This window comes from Centroberyx affinis, unplaced genomic scaffold (genome assembly GCF_046629955.1).
Source record: "Centroberyx affinis isolate AG114_WGS23_722 - 3 ecotype Tasmania unplaced genomic scaffold, CSIRO-AGI_Caff_v1 ptg000186l_1, whole genome shotgun sequence".
Lineage (NCBI taxonomy): Eukaryota > Metazoa > Chordata > Actinopteri > Beryciformes > Berycidae > Centroberyx > Centroberyx affinis.
The window spans coordinates 154,672-176,456 of NW_027278881.1; the positions used below are offsets into that span (position 1 = coordinate 154,672).

The following is a 21,785-nucleotide window of genomic DNA, read 5'->3' on the forward strand; positions in this document are numbered from 1 at the left end:
CTGACCCCACTTTAAGCCTAACCTGACCCCACTTTTATCCCTAACATGACTCTTCTTTTATCCCTAACATGACTCTTCTTTTATCCCTAACCTGACCCCACTTTTAGCCCTAACCTGACCCCACTTTTAGCCCTAACCTGACCCCACTTTAAGCCCTAACCTGACCCCACTTTTAGCCCTAACCTGACCCCACTTTTAGCCCTAACCTGACCCCACTTTAAGCCTAACCTGACCCCACTTTTAGCCCTAACCTGACCCCACTTTTAGCCCTAACCTGATCCCACTTTAAGCCCTAACCTGACCCCACTTTTATCCCTAACCTGACCCCACTTTAAGCCCTAACCTGACCCTTCTTTTAGCACTAACCTGACCCTTCTTTTAGCCCTAACCTGACCCTTCTTTTAGCCCTAACCTGACCCCACTTTTAGCCCTAACCTGACCCCACTTTTAGCCCTAACCTGATCCCACTTTTAGCCCTACCCCAAACCTTGTGAAGCCACCGTGGCCTCGCAAGGTTTGTGTGTGCGATAGTGCGTGACCTCCATCTCGAGAGGTTTGGCAATGCGGAAGTAAATGTATTGCCGATCGATTCGGATTTTCATGAAATCATAGATCAAATTTTTTTTTTTTTCGACTCACAGAGCGATCGTCAGGTGTCAGAAGACTTTGATTATACTACACGAGCTTTATGGAGTAATTTTATGGACATTTATTGCCCTTTTTGAAGCAGAACGTCCGGCTCCCCATTCACTCCCGATTCACTGGAAGAAGCTCCTCCAGCAGCGAGCCTGGAGAACTCCAGGTATAAGTTGTATGAATAAAAAACACTCACCCGAGTTTGTACTGGCATGAGAATGAGTAGATAATGACCGAATTTTAATTTTTGGGTGAACTATTCCTTTAACATTAAAAAAATATATAATTTCTTACCATTTTACAGTAAGCAAATATGTCAACATGGCTAACATCATGACACCTCACAAAAAAATACAAACTAGATTGGATTCACAACAGCAGCACATGATCAGATTAACGTTATTATTAAATTACAATTAATAAATATTATAATTGTATTTTGTCTTATTGCACTTTTTTAACATAAAATAAAAAGTACATACATAATTTCTTTGATTATATATTAATAGAGTAAAATGTATAATATATGATATATCATTAGAATGATTGATAAAATGATATATGATAAAATACTGTAGGACTGCCCATTCCCCTTTAAAAAAAAGTAATTGTTTTCTCTTTTTTTTCTCTGACGGAACGCCACATTAAAGCGCGCATGCGCGGTGGGCGGAACCGCCGCCAGTCTTGACGGGAAGGTCTTTTTGTTTGGGTCGTAGTGAGAGCTGATACTTCGTCTGATTTCCCTGGTCACCAACCGTTTTTTGTCTGCATTAATTTCGGTAAGTACCTGTGTTTTTCGCTGAATCTGTTGTCTCTCAAACCATCTTTCGTTTACAGACTGTGTGACTTCACCCATATGTCGATTTATAGAGGGATTTTTTTTTTCCGTAAATGTTGCCATCATGGGCGCCGCTGTAGGGCAAATTTTCACGATGAGAAAGCAATGGCTTTTCCCCCAATCTGGCTAGCTAACGTTAGCCACATCACAACTCACAAACTTGTACTATCTTGTTGAATTTAAGGACAGCCCAGTTGACATCCTGACAATATGTTGCGTTGTAAGACGGATGAAAATATCCCGTTGGTTTTAATCTGTAAACGGTCATATTATTTTACTAAACGACGGACTACTCCGGTAGCTAGCTAGCGGGCCCGGCTAACTGGCTTTTGCTTGGCGCATGGTTGGGCCCGGTGCTAACTTCAGGTTAGCCAGTTGTCTCAGGATTTTGGAAATGTGCTACCATCGAGGCCTAGATTTGCCGTTATTTGCACGGGAGTAACTGTTCACCACCGGGGGAAAAAAAAGTTGAAGTAGTAATAGTACCTCCGCTGTAAAGTTAAGTGCTAAATTAAACGCCCCGGGCTATGTTCCGTGTTGTAGTGGTAAATACAAAGGTGGGTAACAAAGATCCAGTCGGTTATCATTATAAGACAAAAATATAATAACATTTTTAGTAAAATATAAATTTGTGCAGTTTTGAATACTTAGTAAGATATGTACTGTGACTGTACTGAAGTGATTTGTGTCCGCCTATAAAGCTGACTAAACTCTACAGCGTATATAAATAGGATATCCTCCAATTACATCCCGACATATCTCATAACAAGCGGAGAAATTCACTTCTAATTACAAGGAAGCAAAGTTGCAGTGCTAACGTTAAGCCAGAGTTGTTAAGCACTTTTGTCATAAATCTTGTATAATCTAAGATCGTTTTTTTTTTTTTTTTTTAGCTGGTTCCAAAACTGGAATGCAACCAAATTCACACCCAAGCACCGCTGTTATGAAACATAGTTTGAGGAAATGCTCTAGGCTGCTCCGGATCATGTATTAACCTGCAGCTTGTATTTGGTGGAACATAATCTTACCAATCATTAACTGTGATTTTTATCTTTTCCCAGAGTGTCTTTTATGAATAATCAAAAGCAGCAAAAGCCAACGCTAACCGGCCAGCGTTTCAAAACTAGGAAAAGAGGTTGGTGTTTGTTTTCTCTACTTTGCATAATTTCCCCTTTTGCTTGCCAAATCATGCACTCTCACTTTTGGCTTTGTCTGTCCCCAGTTTTGCCTGATCCTTTCTGTTTCTTTGAATCCAACATGTCTGCCCTCTCCCCCCAACAGATGAAAAGGAGAGGTTTGACCCTACTCAGTTTCAAGAAAGTATCGTACAAGGTTTGAATCAAACTGGCACTGATTTGGAAGCGGTTGCGAAGTTCCTTGATGCCTCTGGCGCCAAGCTTGACTACCGCCGCTATGCAGAGACACTCTTTGACATCCTGGTGGCCGGCGGCATGCTGGGTGAGTCGTCTTAAAAACAACAAGCTAGTCCCACAATTCTGTGCTTTTCACTGATTTTCACAGGATGTCTTCAGGTCCTGCAAAAAGGTCTTTAAAATGTCTTGAATCACACTGTCTAAACTCAAGTCCTTTTTAAAAGGTTTTGAATACAGCTACATATAGCATTTTAGGGTTTAAATTCAGTTTTAGAGGTCTTAAAAATGTAGCATTTTGTGCTGCAGTGTTTTAAGATGAGATTAAACTTTATTCATCGCTGGTAGGGAAATTAGGTCATCGCAGCAGCAAAATGAAAGGACTCGGCAGGGAAAAAAGACAAATGGAATTTAAATGCAAGTAGAGTTGAAAATAAGCAACAAAAAAGATTTACCTTTTTTATACTAGATCTTTTGGAAGGAACACCAATTTAAAACGACATACATGTATCAGAATATACATGGTTTTAATTTTGGACAAGGTTATGGTCCGTACAGGTGTTTTTATAATCATGATAATGCCACAAAAATAAATATTTGCAGGGGTGGGAGATTTTTCTTCAAGTTTTATTAATGGATTTGAAAATGGATCAGTCAAGCCTGAAAATGTAGAATTGGTGTTAACGATCAGATTGATGTAAATGTTCATACTGCCAAACAAATGCATTTACATAAATGCAACGCAAGCAGGAATTGTATATATGAAAGATGGTAGTGTGAAGAATAAACTGTAGTGAAGGAACGTAATTCAGGGCAGTTTATAATTTGTCTCTCTCCTTTTGACCCCCCAGCCCCAGGTGGGACTCTGTCTGACGACATGACCCGCACCGAGTTCTGCCTCTTCACGGCACAAGAAGACCTGGAGACAATGCAAGCATATGCTCAGGTAGAAAACACACCCAGCTACTCTGTTTTCACATTTAATTGTTTAGTCATTTTTGTGAAAATGACTGAAGTCATTTTTTTTTTTTTAGTCTGTTAGCTAGTTAATTCGTTTCAGAGGCTTTCCCACCCTGCCAAGAATAAAACTCTGAGGGAACTGAATACTTGTAATTTTTTTTGGAATGAAAACGGTCAACTTTGAAGAGTTTCAATTCAAAACAATAGGTACTGGCCTTCACAAAGCCGTATCAGTCGAACCCTAATCTCCACTCACGTTTATTTTTTCCCCCACCAGGTTTTTAACAAGCTGATCAGGCGTTACAAGTACCTGGAGAAAGGTTTCGAAGAGGAGATCAAGAAGGTGAGAGTTTGTCTGTGTTTTTAACAGGGAACCAGAACCAGATTCACATGATGGGACTTGTGTTGAACACTGCAGAAGTTGGCAACCTCTTAAAATATGTGTTGACGGGTTGTTGTATGGGCCTGTCTCTTAACGGGGTGTTTCGATCAGAAAATGTGCGATTAAATTATTCCAGTAGATGTTGCACGGCTATTATCTTATTGACAGATATACTGTGACTCAACAGATGTTTAACAGTGTTGTCGCAGTATATTGTGGTGCAGAAAGTGAGTGACGAAATGTCTTCAACTCAGTTGAACCCAGTGGATTATGTGGGTTTTTTTTGCATATCTTACTTCCTGGATGACTGAAATGAATCTATACAAGACATTTTATACCACAGTTGTTCGACAAGTACAGCCACACCCTCACCACAGCCGCAGGGTTGTAAACGTTGTGGGCATTTTGCCAGTGTAACCAACTGTCATCTGGAGTCCTGCTCTAAAAGCTGAGCTGCCTGGTAAAATGGTGAAAGTAGCTGGTGAATCTTTGATTTAAAGGGACGGCCAACCCAGTTAAAAATATTAATTATATCACTCTTGAATTCTGTGTTCATCATCCACCAAGATCTGAGCGTTCCCAACATGCAATAACTGTAATAAAATGGAGCTTTTGGGTGTTGTATTTTCTTTAGTGATACAGTTCAGAGAGCTGCTGGGCGAGCGAGCTTCACTCTACACTGGAGAGAGAGAGAGCGCCGGCTGCTCAGCGGCCAGACTTAATAAATTCCAAACTTTTTACACAAAACGCGCTGGACTAGCTCAGTCTAGGGCTGGGCGATATGGACCAAGAATCATATCTCAGTATTTTTAGGCTGAATGGCAATACACGATATGTATCTCGGTATTTTCTACGAAGTGGGTTAAATGTTCAGTTGTAAGTAGGGCTGGGAGATATGGACAAAATAAAATATCACTATTTTTGACCAAATACCTCGATATCGATATTGCGACAATATTGTAGGGAGGACTATTGGTACTTTCACAAAATATTTACACAATGAGATTTTTGATAAATAATCATCAGTAAGGTGGATATAAATGACTAAGTGGGTAAAGGCAAATAACAGCTGGAAGAGTCTGGTAAGTTCAGAAAATGACATCACTTTACTGTAATGCAGCCTTTAAAACCAGGAAAAGACACTTATGCCATATCACGATATTACGATATCCAAAATCTAAGACGATATCTAGTCTCATATCACAATATCGATATAATATCGATATTGCCCAGCCCTAGCTCAGTCTAGTTGGAGCTAAAGCACTCACCAGCAAAAAGCATTTTTGTCAGCACAGATTATCTGTTGCTATTAAAAACACATGGCTATCCCTTTAACAGACTTCTGTAGCCTGTACGCAAAAAAATCTAGTTTAGTTTACCAGTGACATTGTTTTTGTCTCTTTTTTTCCCCCCCCTTATTTTTTTATTTGTCTCCTCTGTAGTTGCTGCTGTTTCTAAAGGGGTTCACTGAGTCTGAGCGCAACAAACTGGCCATGCTGACCGGCATCCTGCTGGCCAACGGCAACATATCAGCCTCCATCCTGAACAGCCTTTTCAACGAGAACCTCGTCAAAGAGGGTGAGCGGACCGGTGCAGAAGAGAAGGGAAACGAGTGTAGCTTCTGCAGAAAGACACTTAACCGTAGACTTTTCCTGAAGTCATTCCAAAAATGTTAAATCAGGGTTTTATGGGAGTGTCCTTCTGAGATGCTCTATACTCCATGTTGCATGGAATGTAGGATTTATATTTTCTTTTTAAATGATTCATCCTCAGTAGTTGCCGTTTTGTGAAATGGCTCAAATGTGTTTCCATGATGAGTTCTACTTTCATGCAGGCAATCATTTTATCGGCGTTGTTAATTTTCCCAAATGGTTTATCTAATTTTAGAAGCACTACAATGTTGCAATGTGTTAACACAATATTTAATTAACTTGTATTGTCTAATGTTACTTCTGTATGTAATCATTTTACCATGGTTAATAACTTGAGAGCTATTCTTAATTGACTTTTACTTAAATGCCAGCAATCAGTTTTTTAATTTTGGAGTGAAACTTCCATAGTCTTTTGCCATTTGATGGACATGTTTTATATCGGTCTGTGTAATCGATTGTGCCGGACGGAGACTGAACTGGTTTTATTTTCTCGGTCCAGGAGTCTCTGCAGCCTTTGCTGTCAAGCTGTTCAAGTCCTGGATCAACGAGAAGGACATCAACTCTGTTGCTGCCATGCTCCGCAAAGTCGGCATGGACAACAGGCTGATGGTAAATGACCTAACTGCTTGTTGTTATTCCATGGTGGGAAAATGCCACCAGCAAAATAGTGGTAAATTTTGCTCTGGCTGGTGAGTTTGTCTGCTCTAGCAGCCACTCGGTCAGATAACCAACCATCATCTGGAGGTCCTGTTGTAAAAATCTAGTTCTCTGGTTAAAATCTTGAAAGGAACGTGTGACGTTGGTAAGCTAGAAAAAAGTTGTTTTCCCACCCTGCCGATACCTTATAAATTAACATTTTTATTCACCTTATGCTGCTCCGCCCACTTTGCTATCTTCTGGTACGAAAACGATTGTAATCGTCATTCCTGTTAAACGCTGGCTAGCTTGTCTGCTTGCTTGTCAATATGGAAACAATGAATTAAATATCATCAAATAACATAATCTAAACTGCCGATCAGATGGCATAACTGTACCGCATCCATCTACTTTTGGGTGGATGGTGTATGAAAGTGTTCTTAAGTAATCTATGGAGACATTTTCAATTACTTAGTACTGTCCTTTGGAGTGGATGCTGCCGCTATGAAGTGATTTGATTTAAATTCTTTTTAGCAAGCGAACAAGTAGCGTGTTTTCTCATGAGCTAGTAGCGAACAGCATAAACAAAGCAGCTATAATCTCACTTCTGATCTAAAACAGAAGTGAGATTACAAAATAACCAGCAGCTCAGTGCCCTAGTTCCCGAAAAACACAAGGTGAATACTGGAAAGTGTAGTGAATACCAAGTTTTCTTCAAGCGTCTGCTTTGAATGCAAACTAACACTAACCTAAATGTATGGTTGCTGTGCCGCAGGAACTCTTTCCTGCCAACAAACGGAGCTGCGAGCATTTTTCTAAGTACTTCACCGACGCGGGGCTGAAGGAGCTGTCGGACTTCGCCCGGAACCAGCAATCCATCGGTGCCCGCAAGGAGCTGCAGAAGGAGCTCCAGGAGCTGATGTCCCGCGGCGACCCGCAGAAAGAGGTGAGCACTGTGGGGGTCTAGTTTTTAAAAACCTCCTGTCTCCTCTGGGTTTGGTTTAGTTTATTTGCACATAACAAAAAAATATACATTAGGAGATTTACCAAAGAAAGAAAGGGAAAGAAATGTACATGTGCCGGTGAGGTAAAAAGCCCAAGATCAGCTTATATCGAAACCTCACCTAGGTTATACTAATTAAATTACAATCGTTGAAAGTTCATTTTATTGTGTTTCGTCTGGTTTCGTTAAGCAATACAGCTACAGCAGCACAGCCACAACACTACCAACACTGCTAGAGAAAATGGGAAATAAAATAGTAATTTAGCCATTTAACTTCCCCCTTTTCAAACACAAAGTAGTCCAATTCTGATGTTAAGAAATAGTATTTGGAGCGATGTGGAAGCGAAACTGAAATTACCCCCAAGCATCGCTGCCATTGGAAATTTGAGGAAGCGCTGTGAAAATCCCTCTCCAGACAGCATTAGTATTGCCAAGGGAGGTCAGTAATTAAGATTTTTTTTTGACCATGCACATTGTCAATTTCAGTCAGTCATCTGGAAGGTAAAATGATTTACCAACCATTTTAGGTTGCAAAATGTGTGAAACACCAGACTGAGCCTAAACATAGGTTTGAGTTTGGTTTATTCATCTCTGATTGGATACCAGTGAAGACTAACTACCACTGCAAGCAACTTGGCTGATGTGTTGCTCTATTTTGACTGATTGTAGGCGGAGCCAGAGTGTCCAATTGCATCTATATCGTTGTCTGCAGCTACAAAGTTGTGAACAGGAAAATCATGTATTTCTCACTGCGTTAGCCTTCGTGTTTCATGTTGTAAATCCTACTTTAAAATGAGTTAACTAGTTGGCAAGTGCTGCTTGGGTAGCATTAATTGAAAATAACCTGGAAAAACTCAAGTAAATGACTTCAGAGCTTACCATCGACCGCAATGATGGATGCAGCCACTTTTTTTTTTTTTTTTATGTTTATTCCTGTCATCTTTCAAATAAAAGTTGTAGAGATCTGGGACGGTTTGACTGTCTGGAATCAACTTGCACTTGCAAAATGAAACAAGTAAGCATGCAAATCTTATTGGCTGTTCATGGGCAACTTCTGAGTTTGTTGACTCCACACATCGGCCTAGTTTCCCTGGTTGCTCAAAGTAACGGGAACTGAATGGACTTTTGGTGAGTTGTTTGGTCACAGTGTGAACGCACAGTGAGACTTTTAGCCTGAAACACCCCAACACACCGGTGTTGTCTCCCTGTTGGTTCAGATTATCGCCTACATCAGGGAGGAGATGAAGAAATCCAACATCTCTGAGCAGACCATGATCGGCATCATCTGGACCAGCGTGATGAGCTCAGTGGAGTGGAACAAGAAAGAAGAGTTGGTGACCGAACAAGCCATCAAACTCTTGAAGGTACGTGACGGTGGCACTGGACAAAAATTCATTTCACTCATCCAATTATCGCAGTTCAATTTCCCTACTAGCAAAGTATCACATGTTTTATTTGAAGGAATGTCATCTCTATCATAACGGTACAGTTTGGGTATTTCTAGCAAACTTTTCCCAAAACACAATGAAGCAAGGATTTTAAGAGGCATATAATACACACCAGAAAATGCATATAATTAAGCCCAGAAATTTGTATTTTATATGAAATATGTATCTTATATAGTATGAAGAGGGTGGCCATCAGTGGCAGATGGTGTAATGCAGTATGGTTACACACATTCTGCAGGAAAATTACGATTTCTGTCCCCGATTGAGATGCCCACTATTTGATGGAAATGATTCCTGGTATAAACTCTTTATTCTGTATTGAAGTTAATCTGCTGCCTTGAGCCATTAACTGACAAAATGCTTCAAGGTGGCGAAAAGTATTTGGGAGAATGTAGCAATCTGTGTTTTGGATTTAAACTCTTCATGTATTCCTAAAATATACTTCTGTAAAACTGTCAACTGTTTAAATCATCAGAATGAAATGTACGCTTCAGACTTGCACTCTCCCTTTTTAAAATGATAGTGCACATCATGTTGCAATTTCAGCATCTGTCAACAGAATTGCCAGATGGTGTTTTGTTGCCTCTATGCAGCCAACAAATTATGTGAATCAGCAGCAGTGTGGTGGCACCGAGAGGCTTTGGTACAAATTTGTGGTTGTGTGACATCCATTAGTTATAGATTAATTATTTCTTCTGTTTTTGTTCTGATGTAATGCTTCCTGTGATGACATCGTTGAGTTGGAGTATAATTTTACAAGCCAATATGTACAGAGCTGGGGAAAAAGAGGAATTGAATTCACCCTGACATTTACATGGCTGTTATTGATCTATCTGTGGTGATGCAGGCCTGTCAGGTCTCAGCCTGTAGAGGGGGAGTTCGTACTACGTCATCAAATGGTTACGTAGTTCTTGTATAACTTGATTTTGGGTTAGAAAACGACGACAATTTCACCCGGACAGCTGCTGTGGTGCCAGCAGGAAATGCTTTGGTAGGCAACTTAAATTTCCCTTAGCAGGAAAACCCCTGTTGTAGAGAAAGATCAACAAGTGAAAAATGAGGAACTGGAAAATGTCACTTGGAATCATTTTGTTTTTGCTGCAGTGTGACCATCCGACCAGCAGAGGGTGCATTAATACCATATATGGGTAGAGGAAACGGCAGCAGATGTTTCCTCATTGGTTGTGCGGGTTGCTGGGCTAAAAACGGCAACTCTTGGCAACTTTGAAACTAGATGTAGCAATTAAAGATGGATCTCGCTTCTTTTTTTTGTCCACAGGGAAAAGTGTTGATCCCAAAGGATTTGGCAGAAATTCAGGGTGTCCGCAAAATCTTCAATGTCTTGAATTTGATGACCTAAATTTAAAGCCACACAAGTCCTTGAATACTGTCAAGTTCAGCGGTTGTCTTCTATTCAGTTTGAAGTCAAATTGTATTTGTATAGCGCATTTCATACAAAAAGCAACACAATGTGCTTCACAAAGCCAAAGTAAGAGCAATACATGTATGATAAAATAAGAACATACATGTCATCGTACATAAAAACATACACACACACATGGAGAGGACATGGACAATTTAAAGTGCATATAGATTCAATTAAAACGGCAGCAAACATTTACTCTAAAAACCCACCAATTAGTGCATTTAGTTGAAAGTTAAAGGCGGCAGTAAAAAGGAATGTTTTAAGTCTACTTTTGAAATAACTAAGTGTTTGGTCGCCTCTAATGTCACTTATAAGGTTTTAAAGGCATTTTTGCAGTTGCATCTTACAACGTCTGAATCTGTTCCCGTTTCCACCCTGGAAAAAGAAGCCGGTTTGTCTGATGCCTCGGTCGCTTTGTTTCTCTGTCCGTCTGCAGCAATACAGCCCTCTGCTGAAAGCCTTCACCTCCCAGGGCCTCTCTGAAATCAGCCTGCTGCTGAAGATCCAGGAGTACTGCTACGACAACATCCACTTCATGAAGGCCTTCCAGAAGATCGTGGTTCTCCTCTACAAAGGTGGGCGTCGAGTAGGGCTGCAACTAACCATAATTTTCATTGTCGATTAATCTGTTGATTATTTTCTCGATTAATCGATTAGTTGTTTGGTCTATAAAATGTCAGAAAATGGTGAAAAATGTGGATCAGTGTTTCCCAAAGCCCAAGATGACGTCCTCAAATGTCTTGTTTTGTCCACAACCCAAAGACATTCAGTTTACTGTCATAGAGGAGTAAAGAAACCAGAAAATATTCACATTTAAGAAGCTGGAATCAGAGAATTTTGACTTATTTTTCTTAAATTGCTCAAATCGATTATCAAAATAGTTGGCAATTAATTTAATAGTTGACAACTAATCGATTAATCGTTGCAGCTTTAGTGTCGAGTCCAATGATTGATGTGACTTGTGGCTGTCAGAAACGAGGCCAAGCTAAAAAAACAAACAAACAAATGTTCCCATGTAATTGTAAGGTTTCCTGTTGGGGAAAGCAAGAACATTGTTTTGAATATAAACCTCAGTCATGAAAAATTGTGAATAATGCAACATGCCATTTAGTAGATGCTTATATCCAAAGTAGATTCAAAGCAGATTCTTTTCAATATCTATATATTATGATATGGTTTATGTATGTAAAATCACATTAGATAATCAAACTGGTTTTCATTGCATTGAACTGCATGGAAATGTGAAGTGTGATGTCAAACAAAACTCTTTGAAATCTTCAAATGATAATCCTAATAATAATGTTAAGACCTCATTTTGTTTTTTAAATAAAATGTCATCAATTTAGGCAATATTTGTGTATCATGCTGTAGGTGGAATTTTAAAAATGAAGCAGAAGCTATAGAGGGAATTTAAAAATGAAGCAGAAGCTGCATCAGAAGTTACAATATTTGAACTTTTAGCAAAAGTGTGCCACCCTTAACGCAGGTTTTCAACGGGCACAAAAATAACAAGAGCCACGACCGGCACTTCCCCCAACCACCTGTTTACCACTGCTACCTAAAAGGAGGAGAATATACTGTATATAAATTTTTTTAATTAAATATAATGCGCTCATCCTGCACAGTCCGCCTTGACACGCTGTCCTTTCCCTCGCCACAGCGGACGTTTTGAGCGAAGAGGCCATTCTGAAGTGGTACACTGAAGCCCACCTCGCCAAGGGGAAGAGCGTTTTCCTCGAGCAGATGAAGAAATTCGTCGAGTGGCTTAAGAACGCCGAGGAAGGTAAAAATAAAAACACACACACAACACTGGGGTGATTTCAAATGGACACTGTGTACCGTTTTCAAATCAGATGGGATATTGCAGAGTTAAGTGCATCAGTATGGCTTCTTGAAGACCGATGCCAATATTTTTGCAGTTAAACTGCCAATAACCTGCATTTTGTTGCAGATATTTAGATGTAAATTTTATATTTCAAATTTTTCCAAATGTAATGGAAAACAATTGAAAGAAATTGAAATTTCAGTTTTTGCTGCAGAATTTTATTCTTGTGAGGGTGGAAAAGCCTCTGGATCGGCATTTAGAGCATCATGGGAAAACTCTCCACTGAAACTCAGACTACGACAATTACTACTACTACTAAAAAATTATTGATTCATACTTGTGTGGAATCTGATCAAAATGTCTCATTGGAATCAGTTCAGGTTAAGGGCTTCTCTTAGACAAACAGTGTAGTATTGATCAATTCAACAATCAATCTGGAATCAGACTGGATCAGATCCCATTTTTAATGGACAGTATTGGCAAATTGATCAGTCTAACCATACTAGAGTCTCCAGTCTATATAGACTGACAGTGTCTGAAATATGACTGGTAAACATGACTATCTTAAGATAGCCAGCAGTAAAGATAATATTGGATCGATACCAATATTGCTTTTTAAAGCGGATATTGGCTGCTGATACTGATGAGTTGCAGCATCCCTAAATACAAATTTAACGATTTATCCCCCAGGCCTTGAAAATTTGTGGATTTGAGGAAAAATGAAATGAGGCCTTGAAAGTCTTTGAAAATGAATGGATGGCCTTGAAAGTACTTGATTTTGTTGATGAGGAGTAAAAACAAACGAAAAAAAATGAGGTGTCTGATGTCTAATTTTGACCAATTTCAAGTCCTTAAATTTCACCAAACGGAGGCCTTGAAAGTCATTAAATCAGAATCTGTCTGTATGAAATCCTGCTGTCATGTACTGTTTCTAATTTCCTGTACGTTTCCTGTATTTTTAACGAAATTTTTACTACAAGTGTTTTCCCTCTTCCTCCTTCTCTCCAGAGTCAGAATCCGACGAAGAGGAGGCGGACTGAAACCTCCGTCGCTAGGTCGAGCATTTTTTTTTTTTTTAACCAAGTAGCAGCAGGAGCAGTAGAATGTCTCTCCCCCCCCCCCCCCCCTTCGAATTCTTCTTCTTTATCTTCTACCTCCTGTTAACTTCATGTCCCCTCGTCCCCAAAACAGTTAGACGCAATTTGAAAGAAAGGAAAAACAAACTCTTAAAAAAAAAAAAGAAAGAAAAGGGCTTCAGCGGACATGTCGACTCCTTTTATTCGTGACATTGGTAACATTGGCAGGTTTTGTGAATTTAAACCTCAATCATCAAAATTCACAAGTTGTCGGCTCGTAATGGAAGCGGAAAACGTCAAATCTTTACCCCCCCCCTTCTCTCCCCTAATCTTTCGATATTCGTGTTATCATGCCTTCTGTATTTTTTTTTTTTTTTTTTGGATACGAAACATTCCACGTGAACGCGACGAACGCTGCCGCCAGTTCTCCGAATCCTGACCCGGAATCAGTTCATATTGGATTTCGCCTTCTCGCCGTGTGACCGCAAAGGCAGCCGAAAAATGTTAATTACTTGCAATATTGCCAAAGGTTTTTATTTTCCCTTTTTATTCTCTCTCTCTTTTTTTTTTTTCTTTCTTCGCCCTGCTCATGTTTTTGCTCCCGTTCGCCTCTTTAACTTCGCCTTGGTTTTTTTCACTCTGGGTGAACCTGAACCGCGAGGCGAGGCGGCTCCGGCCGGTCCTCGTCGAGACACGCCCCTGTTAAGATGCCTCGCCAGCTAATTGATTATTATTGGTTTCTACTTTCTTTAATCTGATATAAACCAATTGACTTTTTTATTAAATAAAAGATTATTGAAATGATTTAATGGAGTTCTTTGGCTTTTTATTTCCTTTTTTTTTTTTTTTACATTTCTAAGATGTGAAAGTATGACAGCACACTCATCACTGCAATACCAGAAATTTAAAGTTTTTATTGGTGTCCTTGGCTTTTTTTTATTAGTATTATTGGTATAAACGTGTAGTGTTGGTACATAGTGTTGCTTTTTCTTTCTGTTAAACATATGAACATTTAATTAGCATTAAAAGAAAGCGTTTATCTCCTGCTCTGACAAAAGTATCGCTGTTCCTACGCAGGTCTGGAAAAGTATTAAAAATGAATTTGATCATTTCCAGGTCTTGAATAGTTTGGAGTTTGAGAAAAATGTCTGGAAAAATATGGAAAATGTTGCGTTTCAGGTCCGATACACACCAATTCTAGCTTTTATGTTGTTGTAGAGCCACTTTGAGTCAGCAGTTTTTGTTGATGTGAAGATAATGTTCAGATAGAGGGGACGCTCTTATTACCCAGCCACTGTCAGCATGCATTATATCAAATACCCACCAAAATCAAATCCAGTCAAGAACATAGGGTCTGGGAAAAATATGGAATTTTAAAATGGAAACCGTGTAGGAACCCTGCCAATCATCTCACATATTCTGATATTTATCGCTGTGAATCTATACCGTGATATGAACCTAGTAAATCATATTGAACACCAGACAAAATCTTCAAAACAAATCAAGGTCTGGAAAAAGTATGGAATTTTTTTTAATTGAAAATGTGTAGGAACCTGATCATTAATAGCGTTTATGTTCATGGGTTTTGTTGACATTAAATCTCAATGCTAGCATGACCTTTGACCATTAATACACACAAATTGGTCACTAGTATTTACCTTTTTGTAGGGCAGAGTTCAGAGTGGAAGCATCAGATGCTATGATGAGGTTCATTAATCATTGAGAAATTTCTGTTTTTCTACATCAGAATCAATTTTATTCTCCAAATACAAAGTAGTTTGTCTTTACAGCAGTCTGTCTGGGAGTACAGCACTGCAGACACTTAGGTGGGTTCCTATGGCCTTGAAAATCCTTGAATGTTTGTGATTTTAAAGAAAAACCCATTCTGAGGAAAAGCTGTTGCATGGAAAGGGAATGATGCAGTTATACGGTTTAACAATAAAATAAAATAGGGATTTCACCAGGATTTCATGAGTAAATAAACTGGGTCTCAGTGATCTCTAATTCTGTCATGTCATGCTGATTCTGAGTCCTTTGAATTTCACCAATCAAGACCTTGAAAGCCATTTAATTTGATGTCCAAGTGAGTGAGTAAACCCTGTACACACTCACTACCACCTCCTGTGTTAAATAAGACTCAGAATAAATAAGTTACTGCTTCTAGAAATAAGTAAGTTACTACTTCTAGGAATAAATCTGCTTCTTTATGTTGTCAGAGCCTGTGTCGGCCACTAGAGGGCGCCTTCCTCCCACCTCTGTAATGGTAGTACTGGTCTTATTTATAGGATATTGTATAATTCACTTTTTATATTTTTGTTTACCTTACTGTTTTACTTTGCCAGAGGTTTGACCAAGTCAACTTTGCAACATGTCAAGTGTCAAGTCTAAATGTAGAACAGCAAGTCAAGTCAGAACAAATCAAGAGTCCAGTATCAATTTAATATCTTAAAGAAAACTAAATATCTAGGACTTTTCAATGCAATATGGTTTTAATAGGATAAAAACTTGGTAAGAGCATCATGAGTTTGATTTCTATTATCAGTTTCAACTTCAATAAATTCAATCATTCCATACAAATTCAGAAAACAGAATTTAAATTCAGTCGTCTGCTGGAACAAATCTCATCACTTTCAATCTAAGTCATTTACACAAACACAAGATCTCAAGTCAAGACTTTAGAAACCTTTTCAAGTCGTCAGAGTCAAGTCCCAAGTCACCAGAACCCAGTCAAAGTCAAGTCTCAAGTCTCCTCTTCATGCATCAAGTCAACTTGATGTGGTGTGTAAAGCACTTAACACATCACAAACTATTCCAACCTGTTGAATGATGAGGAGAAACAGTGATAATTACGCTCATATTTTATTGAATTTTATTGTACAAAAATACATTTATCTTCAGAGCAGCTTCTCAGTATTTGCCATGTGCAAAGGACACAATTGTCAGATATTCAAGTACATAATCTATACAGTAATGTTACACATTAGAGTAGATTTAGAGGTAGGCCTTCATATTCTATATGGCTTCAAAAAATAGGTTTGAGGTAGTGTGCAACATTTCCCTGTGATATTTTTTTTTTTCTGGAGAAAACAAATCAATTATTGCTCATCCATATGCGCTATATAATCAATATTAAGGGATCCAGTTGATCGTAAAATGCTTCAATTTTTCTATTTTTCCAAATCGTTGCATAAGACAAACTTTCCCTGCTGCATACAAAGGCAAGCCACGTTAATGTGCACACACACACACACACACACACACACACACACAGTTGCCGTTTTGTGTTTTTGAATTAACAAAAGGTTTGTGCAACAATGCAAAAGTAAACATTTGATCACACTGCAAAAATAACCATCTGAACATGACATATCATCTTGGATTCAGACTTCAAATCCAAATCTTACTTTTCTGAAAACAGTTGAAAAAACAAGTGAAATTATCTCACTGCATTTGCATATATCCCCCTTAGGATTTTAAGCCTGAATGTAAGATTAAATGATTTGTTAAACAGACATTTTTTACATGTTGTTTTCGCAAGTCAAAATATTTTTACAGATCGTACTTAAACTTTTCTATTCTAAACCCAGAAAACTCTGAGAAAGCAAAACTACTCACATTTAGTCACATTATACAATATTTGTTATTTTGTGCAAGGAGTCATACATGTTTACATATTCAATATTCAATATTCAGATTACATATTGAATGTTCGCCTTTTCCAAGCTGCCTCACAGTCACTGATGTCACTGTCATGACCAAAACAGTTTCTCTAAACCCAGTTGGAGTCAAATCCAGTTCAATTTGCAGGTAATTCTTTAAATAATTAAATTAAAAAACCCAATTATCAGTTATTTGCTTGCCATGACCACCAAGGACGCATCAAGCAAACAGCAGAATCTTTTAACTTCCAATCTGAATTTTTCAAATAAAAGTTGTAATCTTAAACAACTGCTTGATGCCTTTCAAAGCTCATTAATGTAGGAAATGGTGTTAAATGATATTCATAAAGAAAATGACTAAACATGTTTTCAACCTGCTTTTTAAACCGTTAAAACTATTTTCTGAGTTTTCACACAATCTTAATACAAAAAGCAGATTACCTTAGTCAGGAAAACTTGACTTTTCTTTATCTACAGCTACAGATATTGACAGTTACAGCTGTTGATGAGTTTTTGTGCTGAGATTACATTTTAATATTTTCGTTAGCCTTAAAAATGGTCAAGTTCACAATGGCTGACCTCAGTATAATTAGCCAGAAAATAGCATCTAATTTAAATGTACTTTACAGCTGCTGTACTTTATTCAGGCATGATTATTTGTGTAATGATATGTTGTATGTCTATGTTGAAACTGACTGCAAAGCGGATTTGACCCTGACCGTGAAATTTGCCGTCAGATGAGTGGAGCGACTGAGACTAATGCTGTCGGAAATATCGTTGTTACGAACCGATTTGCTCATGAAGGAGCCCAAATGGTTCATATGACTGGGAAAGTGGGAATTTTCTGACACCAGATGTACTGAAACGAGACGTTTAGGAGGTGGAGAGCAAATGATACTGGAAGCAGGGATCTGACCGTACTTTAAAGGGGCAATAAGTAAGATTATTTTTACTATTTTCCACATTTTAGAATAACAGTAAAGACATCAAAACTGTGAAATAATACAAATGGAATTATGCAGTGACCAAAAAAAGTGTTAAACAAATCAAAACTATCTTATATTTTAGATTCTTTGCCTTGATGGAAAGGCAAAGGCTTTGGAAAGAAATTCATACATAGGATCAACTTCACTATTTATATTTGTCTAAGAAACACATTTCAAGCATTTAAGCAGAAGCCTTTAGATCAAAATGGCTTTAAGAGAATGAGGAACAGAGAACATTCAGTCAGATGGGTCCAGACTGTTGACAGGGTTGATACGGTTGGTTATCAATACCAATACTCATCAATTACTTGGCCAGCTGCTGAGATTTCTGGCTTTCAAAACTTTTTGGCCCATACTCTGTTTTGCAACAAAACCTCATCCAACAACTGGAGTTTCAAAGCCAAAAAAAGCAAATACCAAAGCAGGTTTATTATTATTATTTATGGTGTTATATCGGCTCTTCACTGCACTGTTTCTGCTGGATCTCTGCTCTGATTAGCCAGCTTACTGCTCTACGTTATTAAAATGTGATTTTGTTGTTTGTGTCAGTTACAGGCCACCGTAGCTCAAGGGGGGGGGAGACTTGTGTGGGAGGAGAGAAGTTCTGTCAATGTTGTTGCACTTTCTTCTGGTCACCAATAGGGGGAACAGATTAGGGCTGGGCGATATGTTTGAAATCAATATCATGATAATCATAAGGATTTTTCTCAATATCAGTATACATCACGATATGGTTCATGTATGCAAAATCACATTAAATAATCAAATGAATGTTCATCTCATTGAACCGAATGGTAATGTTAGGTGTGATGTCAAACAAAACAGAAATATTCAAATAATATTCCTACCATACCTCATTTTATGAGAGTTTTTAAGTAAAATTTGCTTGTCATCATCAATTTAGACAGCAGAAATGTGTGTCACGATATCAAAATATCTTCATATCATCACGATATGATTCCACTGAAAGACGATAAACGATAATATTGAATAGATTACTGGTGCACCTTTAAGGTTCAGGGAATTGACGTCCCCTTGTGTAATTTTGATATATCCGACAGCACTTGAACGCAGCATAACTGAACTGAACTGACAGCAACCGCTGCAGAAGCCGGTCTTCAGTTACCATCATGTGACCGAAGGCGACAAGGTTTTTTTTTTTTAGGAGTTGGACTTGGGTTTTAGGGGAGGGGGGGAGGGGGGGTGGTACTATTCGTGCTACCAAAATAGCCCCCGTCAGGTGCAACTTTACACATCGGCTCAGGTTACAGCTCAACCAAAACATAGAGGATCAGACGCACACGAACGTGAACAGAAAGTGCATTTCAGTGTTGATTCTTTGTTTGTTTGTTTTTTCCCGTCCTGATGCAAAATATATATATACAAAGTCCTGCGGTCGTCACATGTAAACATTACAGACGGACTCCTCCTCGTCTCAGACGGCGGCCGAGTGTTTCCCTCCGTCTCTGAGCTGCGAAGGCAAACACACGGCAGGTTTTTACCACACAGAGAAGTCCTGTGAAGGCACCGTGACATGTCAGTAAACAGCACTGTGGTAAAAATAGTGAGAATATTCTTTAACATGCAAAAATATCGATCTTGCCAAGTCTCTTAGTCTCATTTTCAGTCTCACAATCTTGTTTATATTTTATGTATTACTTTGTTTTAATTTTTATTACTTTTAAGTATTTATTTATGTCTTAACGTCTTTATTCATTTATTTTCATACCAAGTCATTTATTCTCATTTTCAGGCTTAAAATCTTTTTTTTTTCTTAAAACAAGAGAAAAATTCTGCCATTTTAGGACTAGAAAAAATGCCATTAGTTGACTGTATTGCAGCTGTAATTTCTTAAATATGGCTGTTGTGTTTGCAAAAATACAATTTCAAGCGTTTTAAGGTATATTGTGACATAATATTCTTGCACTTGTGCCAATTTCTGCTGTCTATTTATATCTGCAAGGCCTCCAGCCAGGCAAACAGTGTTTATTACCCAGCACAGACCCCATCACATAAACACTACTAATCCAAAACTATATACTGTATATTCATTAAGGTTTAGAAAATCATCAATATCATTCAGTATCTCAAGAACAAGAGAGGATCCAGTCGGCCGAGGCCTTGTCATTTTCTCAGCTAAGGACTTAAGATGCTGTCAAACCTTTAAAAAGCACCATCAGTTGTGTTAAATTGTGTTTTTGGAGGTTCAACTTTGGATTTCTCACTTTGGAAACAATCCCTTCATCTTGGCTTCACTCAAGAGTTCAAATCCTTAACTCAGATATAAAAAATCAATCAGTCGATATCTCCAGAATAGAACGGATCCAGTCTGTAAATGTGTTTACATTTTGTCACAGGAGGACTTAAGACTCCTGTTAACTCCTGTTAACTTGTTATAATCCATCAGTTTATCAGAGTAGATGCCAGTTTTTTATTTTAGTCCAAAAGGTTAATATCTGTCTGTTAATATCTATCCATATGGATTTTGGATTAAATAAAAAAAATGGACCTGGAGTTCCTCACTGAACATCTCTAGCCTATAGAATACAGAGGATCCAGTCTGCTAAACTGTTCAGTTAGTAAACTGACATGGACTGAAGTTGCCTTCAAACCTTTAAAAAGTACCACAGTTTGTTTTCATGTTGTGGTGTCTGTCACTTTGGAAAAGTAGGCGCCACTTTCTTTCATCCGAATCATTTTGCAGCCAAATTTCCATATTCATTTAAATAAAGCTTATTATTGTATATCTGTACAAAGATATCCAGTCTGCAAGAGCGGTATCAACCAACTTTGTCAACCAAGGACTGAAGTTGCTTACTATTAAATTGATTTAATTTGGTAAGAATATAGGTGCCATTATACCCAAATGGTAGCCTATATCTAATTTTGGAACAGATATCCCTATCATTTTTGGATAAAAATCAGTAGGTTATCTGAGGTTCATCATTCAGTATCTAGAAGAAGGTACAGTCTGCAGTCTGGTATCATTTATCAAGTAGTAAGTGAAGGTAAAGTAAAGAGGACCATAATTTGTTTTGGTCAGTCAGCTGTGTTTTCCCAACCTGTGCATACAGTGTAACAGGTATGGAGGCAGACTCACCAGTTTCCTCTGGTTGCTGAGGCAGAAAGTGCAGATGGGCCGCAGGGCGGAGCCGCTGAGGCCGGCGGGGCCGTGCAGGATGCTCTGGTAGCGGAGGCACGGCTGTCCGTCCCGGCAGTTCTCCCCCAGCAGCAGCACGTTGGCCAGGTGCGAGATGTAGCTGGATGCCAGGCGCAGCGTCTCGATCTTGGACAGCTTCCTGTCGGCGGGCTCGGTGGGAATGAGGGTGCGGAGCGCCGTGAAGGCCGTGTTGACGCTGTGGGTCCGGTCCCGCTCCCGCGCGTTGGCCGCCTGCCTCTGTTTGCTGGCGCCCGGCAGACACGCGTCTCCTCCGCCGCTCCGCCGCCGCCTCCGCCTCGGCGCCCCGGCCCGGGAGCCGCCCCCGCCCGCCACCAGCAGCAGCCCGCCGCGGGGGCTGCAGCTGCCGCCCGTGGACTTGTCGGAGCTGTCGCTGCCGCTGTCCAGATCGTCCAGGTCGGAGGGGAAGCCGTCGGGCTGCGCGCTCCTGTCGCTCCCTGTGGACTTCATGCTGGCTCTGGTGCTACTGGGCCGTGCGGGGCGGGCGGCGGCTGCCCGCCACTTTATCCTGGGGTGAAAATAGCACCGGGGGCCGAGCAGCTGCCGCCGATCCGGTGACCGAGGGGGTTTGCGCCGTCCGGCCCCCCGGCTGATCGGCATGCCATTTCTTGAATGACGGGTCCTTTCTGGGTCGACACCGCGCCGTGGAGAAGGGAAGACAGGTGGAGTCTATAGGAGGGGGGCGGGGAGGGGGGCACCTGTCGTGGTCT

At 39.5% G+C, this 21,785-nt stretch overlaps 2 protein-coding genes across 2 annotated transcripts; one reads left to right on the forward strand and one right to left on the reverse strand.

Annotated features, from left to right (window-relative positions):
* The first annotated feature begins 1,317 nt into the window (after nt 1-1,317).
* Nucleotides 1,318-14,056, forward strand: bzw1a (basic leucine zipper and W2 domains 1a). The gene is made up of 12 exons (XM_071536343.1): nt 1,318-1,415; nt 2,536-2,609; nt 2,756-2,932; nt 3,696-3,790; nt 4,082-4,147; nt 5,629-5,764; nt 6,338-6,447; nt 7,250-7,420; nt 8,695-8,841; nt 10,788-10,926; nt 12,012-12,134; nt 13,185-14,056. Exons 2-12 carry the CDS (start codon nt 2,546-2,548, stop codon nt 13,214-13,216), a joined length of 1,260 nt encoding a protein of 419 aa, XP_071392444.1. The 5' UTR covers nt 1,318-1,415; nt 2,536-2,545; the 3' UTR covers nt 13,217-14,056.
* Nucleotides 14,057-19,332: 5,276 nt separating this feature from the next.
* Nucleotides 19,333-21,525, reverse strand: LOC139658328 (basic helix-loop-helix transcription factor scleraxis). Its single transcript, XM_071536432.1, has 2 exons — nt 20,998-21,525; nt 19,333-19,368 (listed from the first exon to the last, which is right to left on the reverse strand). The coding sequence occupies exons 1-2, from the start codon at nt 21,523-21,525 to the stop codon at nt 19,333-19,335; spliced, it is 564 nt and encodes a 187-aa protein (XP_071392533.1).
* Between the last annotated feature and the right edge of the window lie 260 nt (nt 21,526-21,785).

Bases quoted from the DNA above. Each gene is read 5' to 3' on its own strand.
- bzw1a (XM_071536343.1), top strand. From the start codon at position 2,546: ATGAATAATCAAAAGCAGCAAAAGCCAACGCTAACCGGCCAGCGTTTC. The intron at 6,448-7,249 runs GTAAATGACCTA...GCTGTGCCGCAG, and splicing joins GCATGGACAACAGGCTGATG to GAACTCTTTCCTGCCAACAA. The intron at 10,927-12,011 runs GTGGGCGTCGAG...CCCTCGCCACAG, and splicing joins CGTGGTTCTCCTCTACAAAG to CGGACGTTTTGAGCGAAGAG.
- LOC139658328 (XM_071536432.1), bottom strand. From the start codon at position 21,525: ATGAAGTCCACAGGGAGCGACAGGAGCGCGCAGCCCGACGGCTTCCCC. The intron at 19,369-20,997 runs GTGAGTCTGCCT...TTGCCTTCGCAG, and splicing joins TCAGCAACCAGAGGAAACTG to CTCAGAGACGGAGGGAAACA.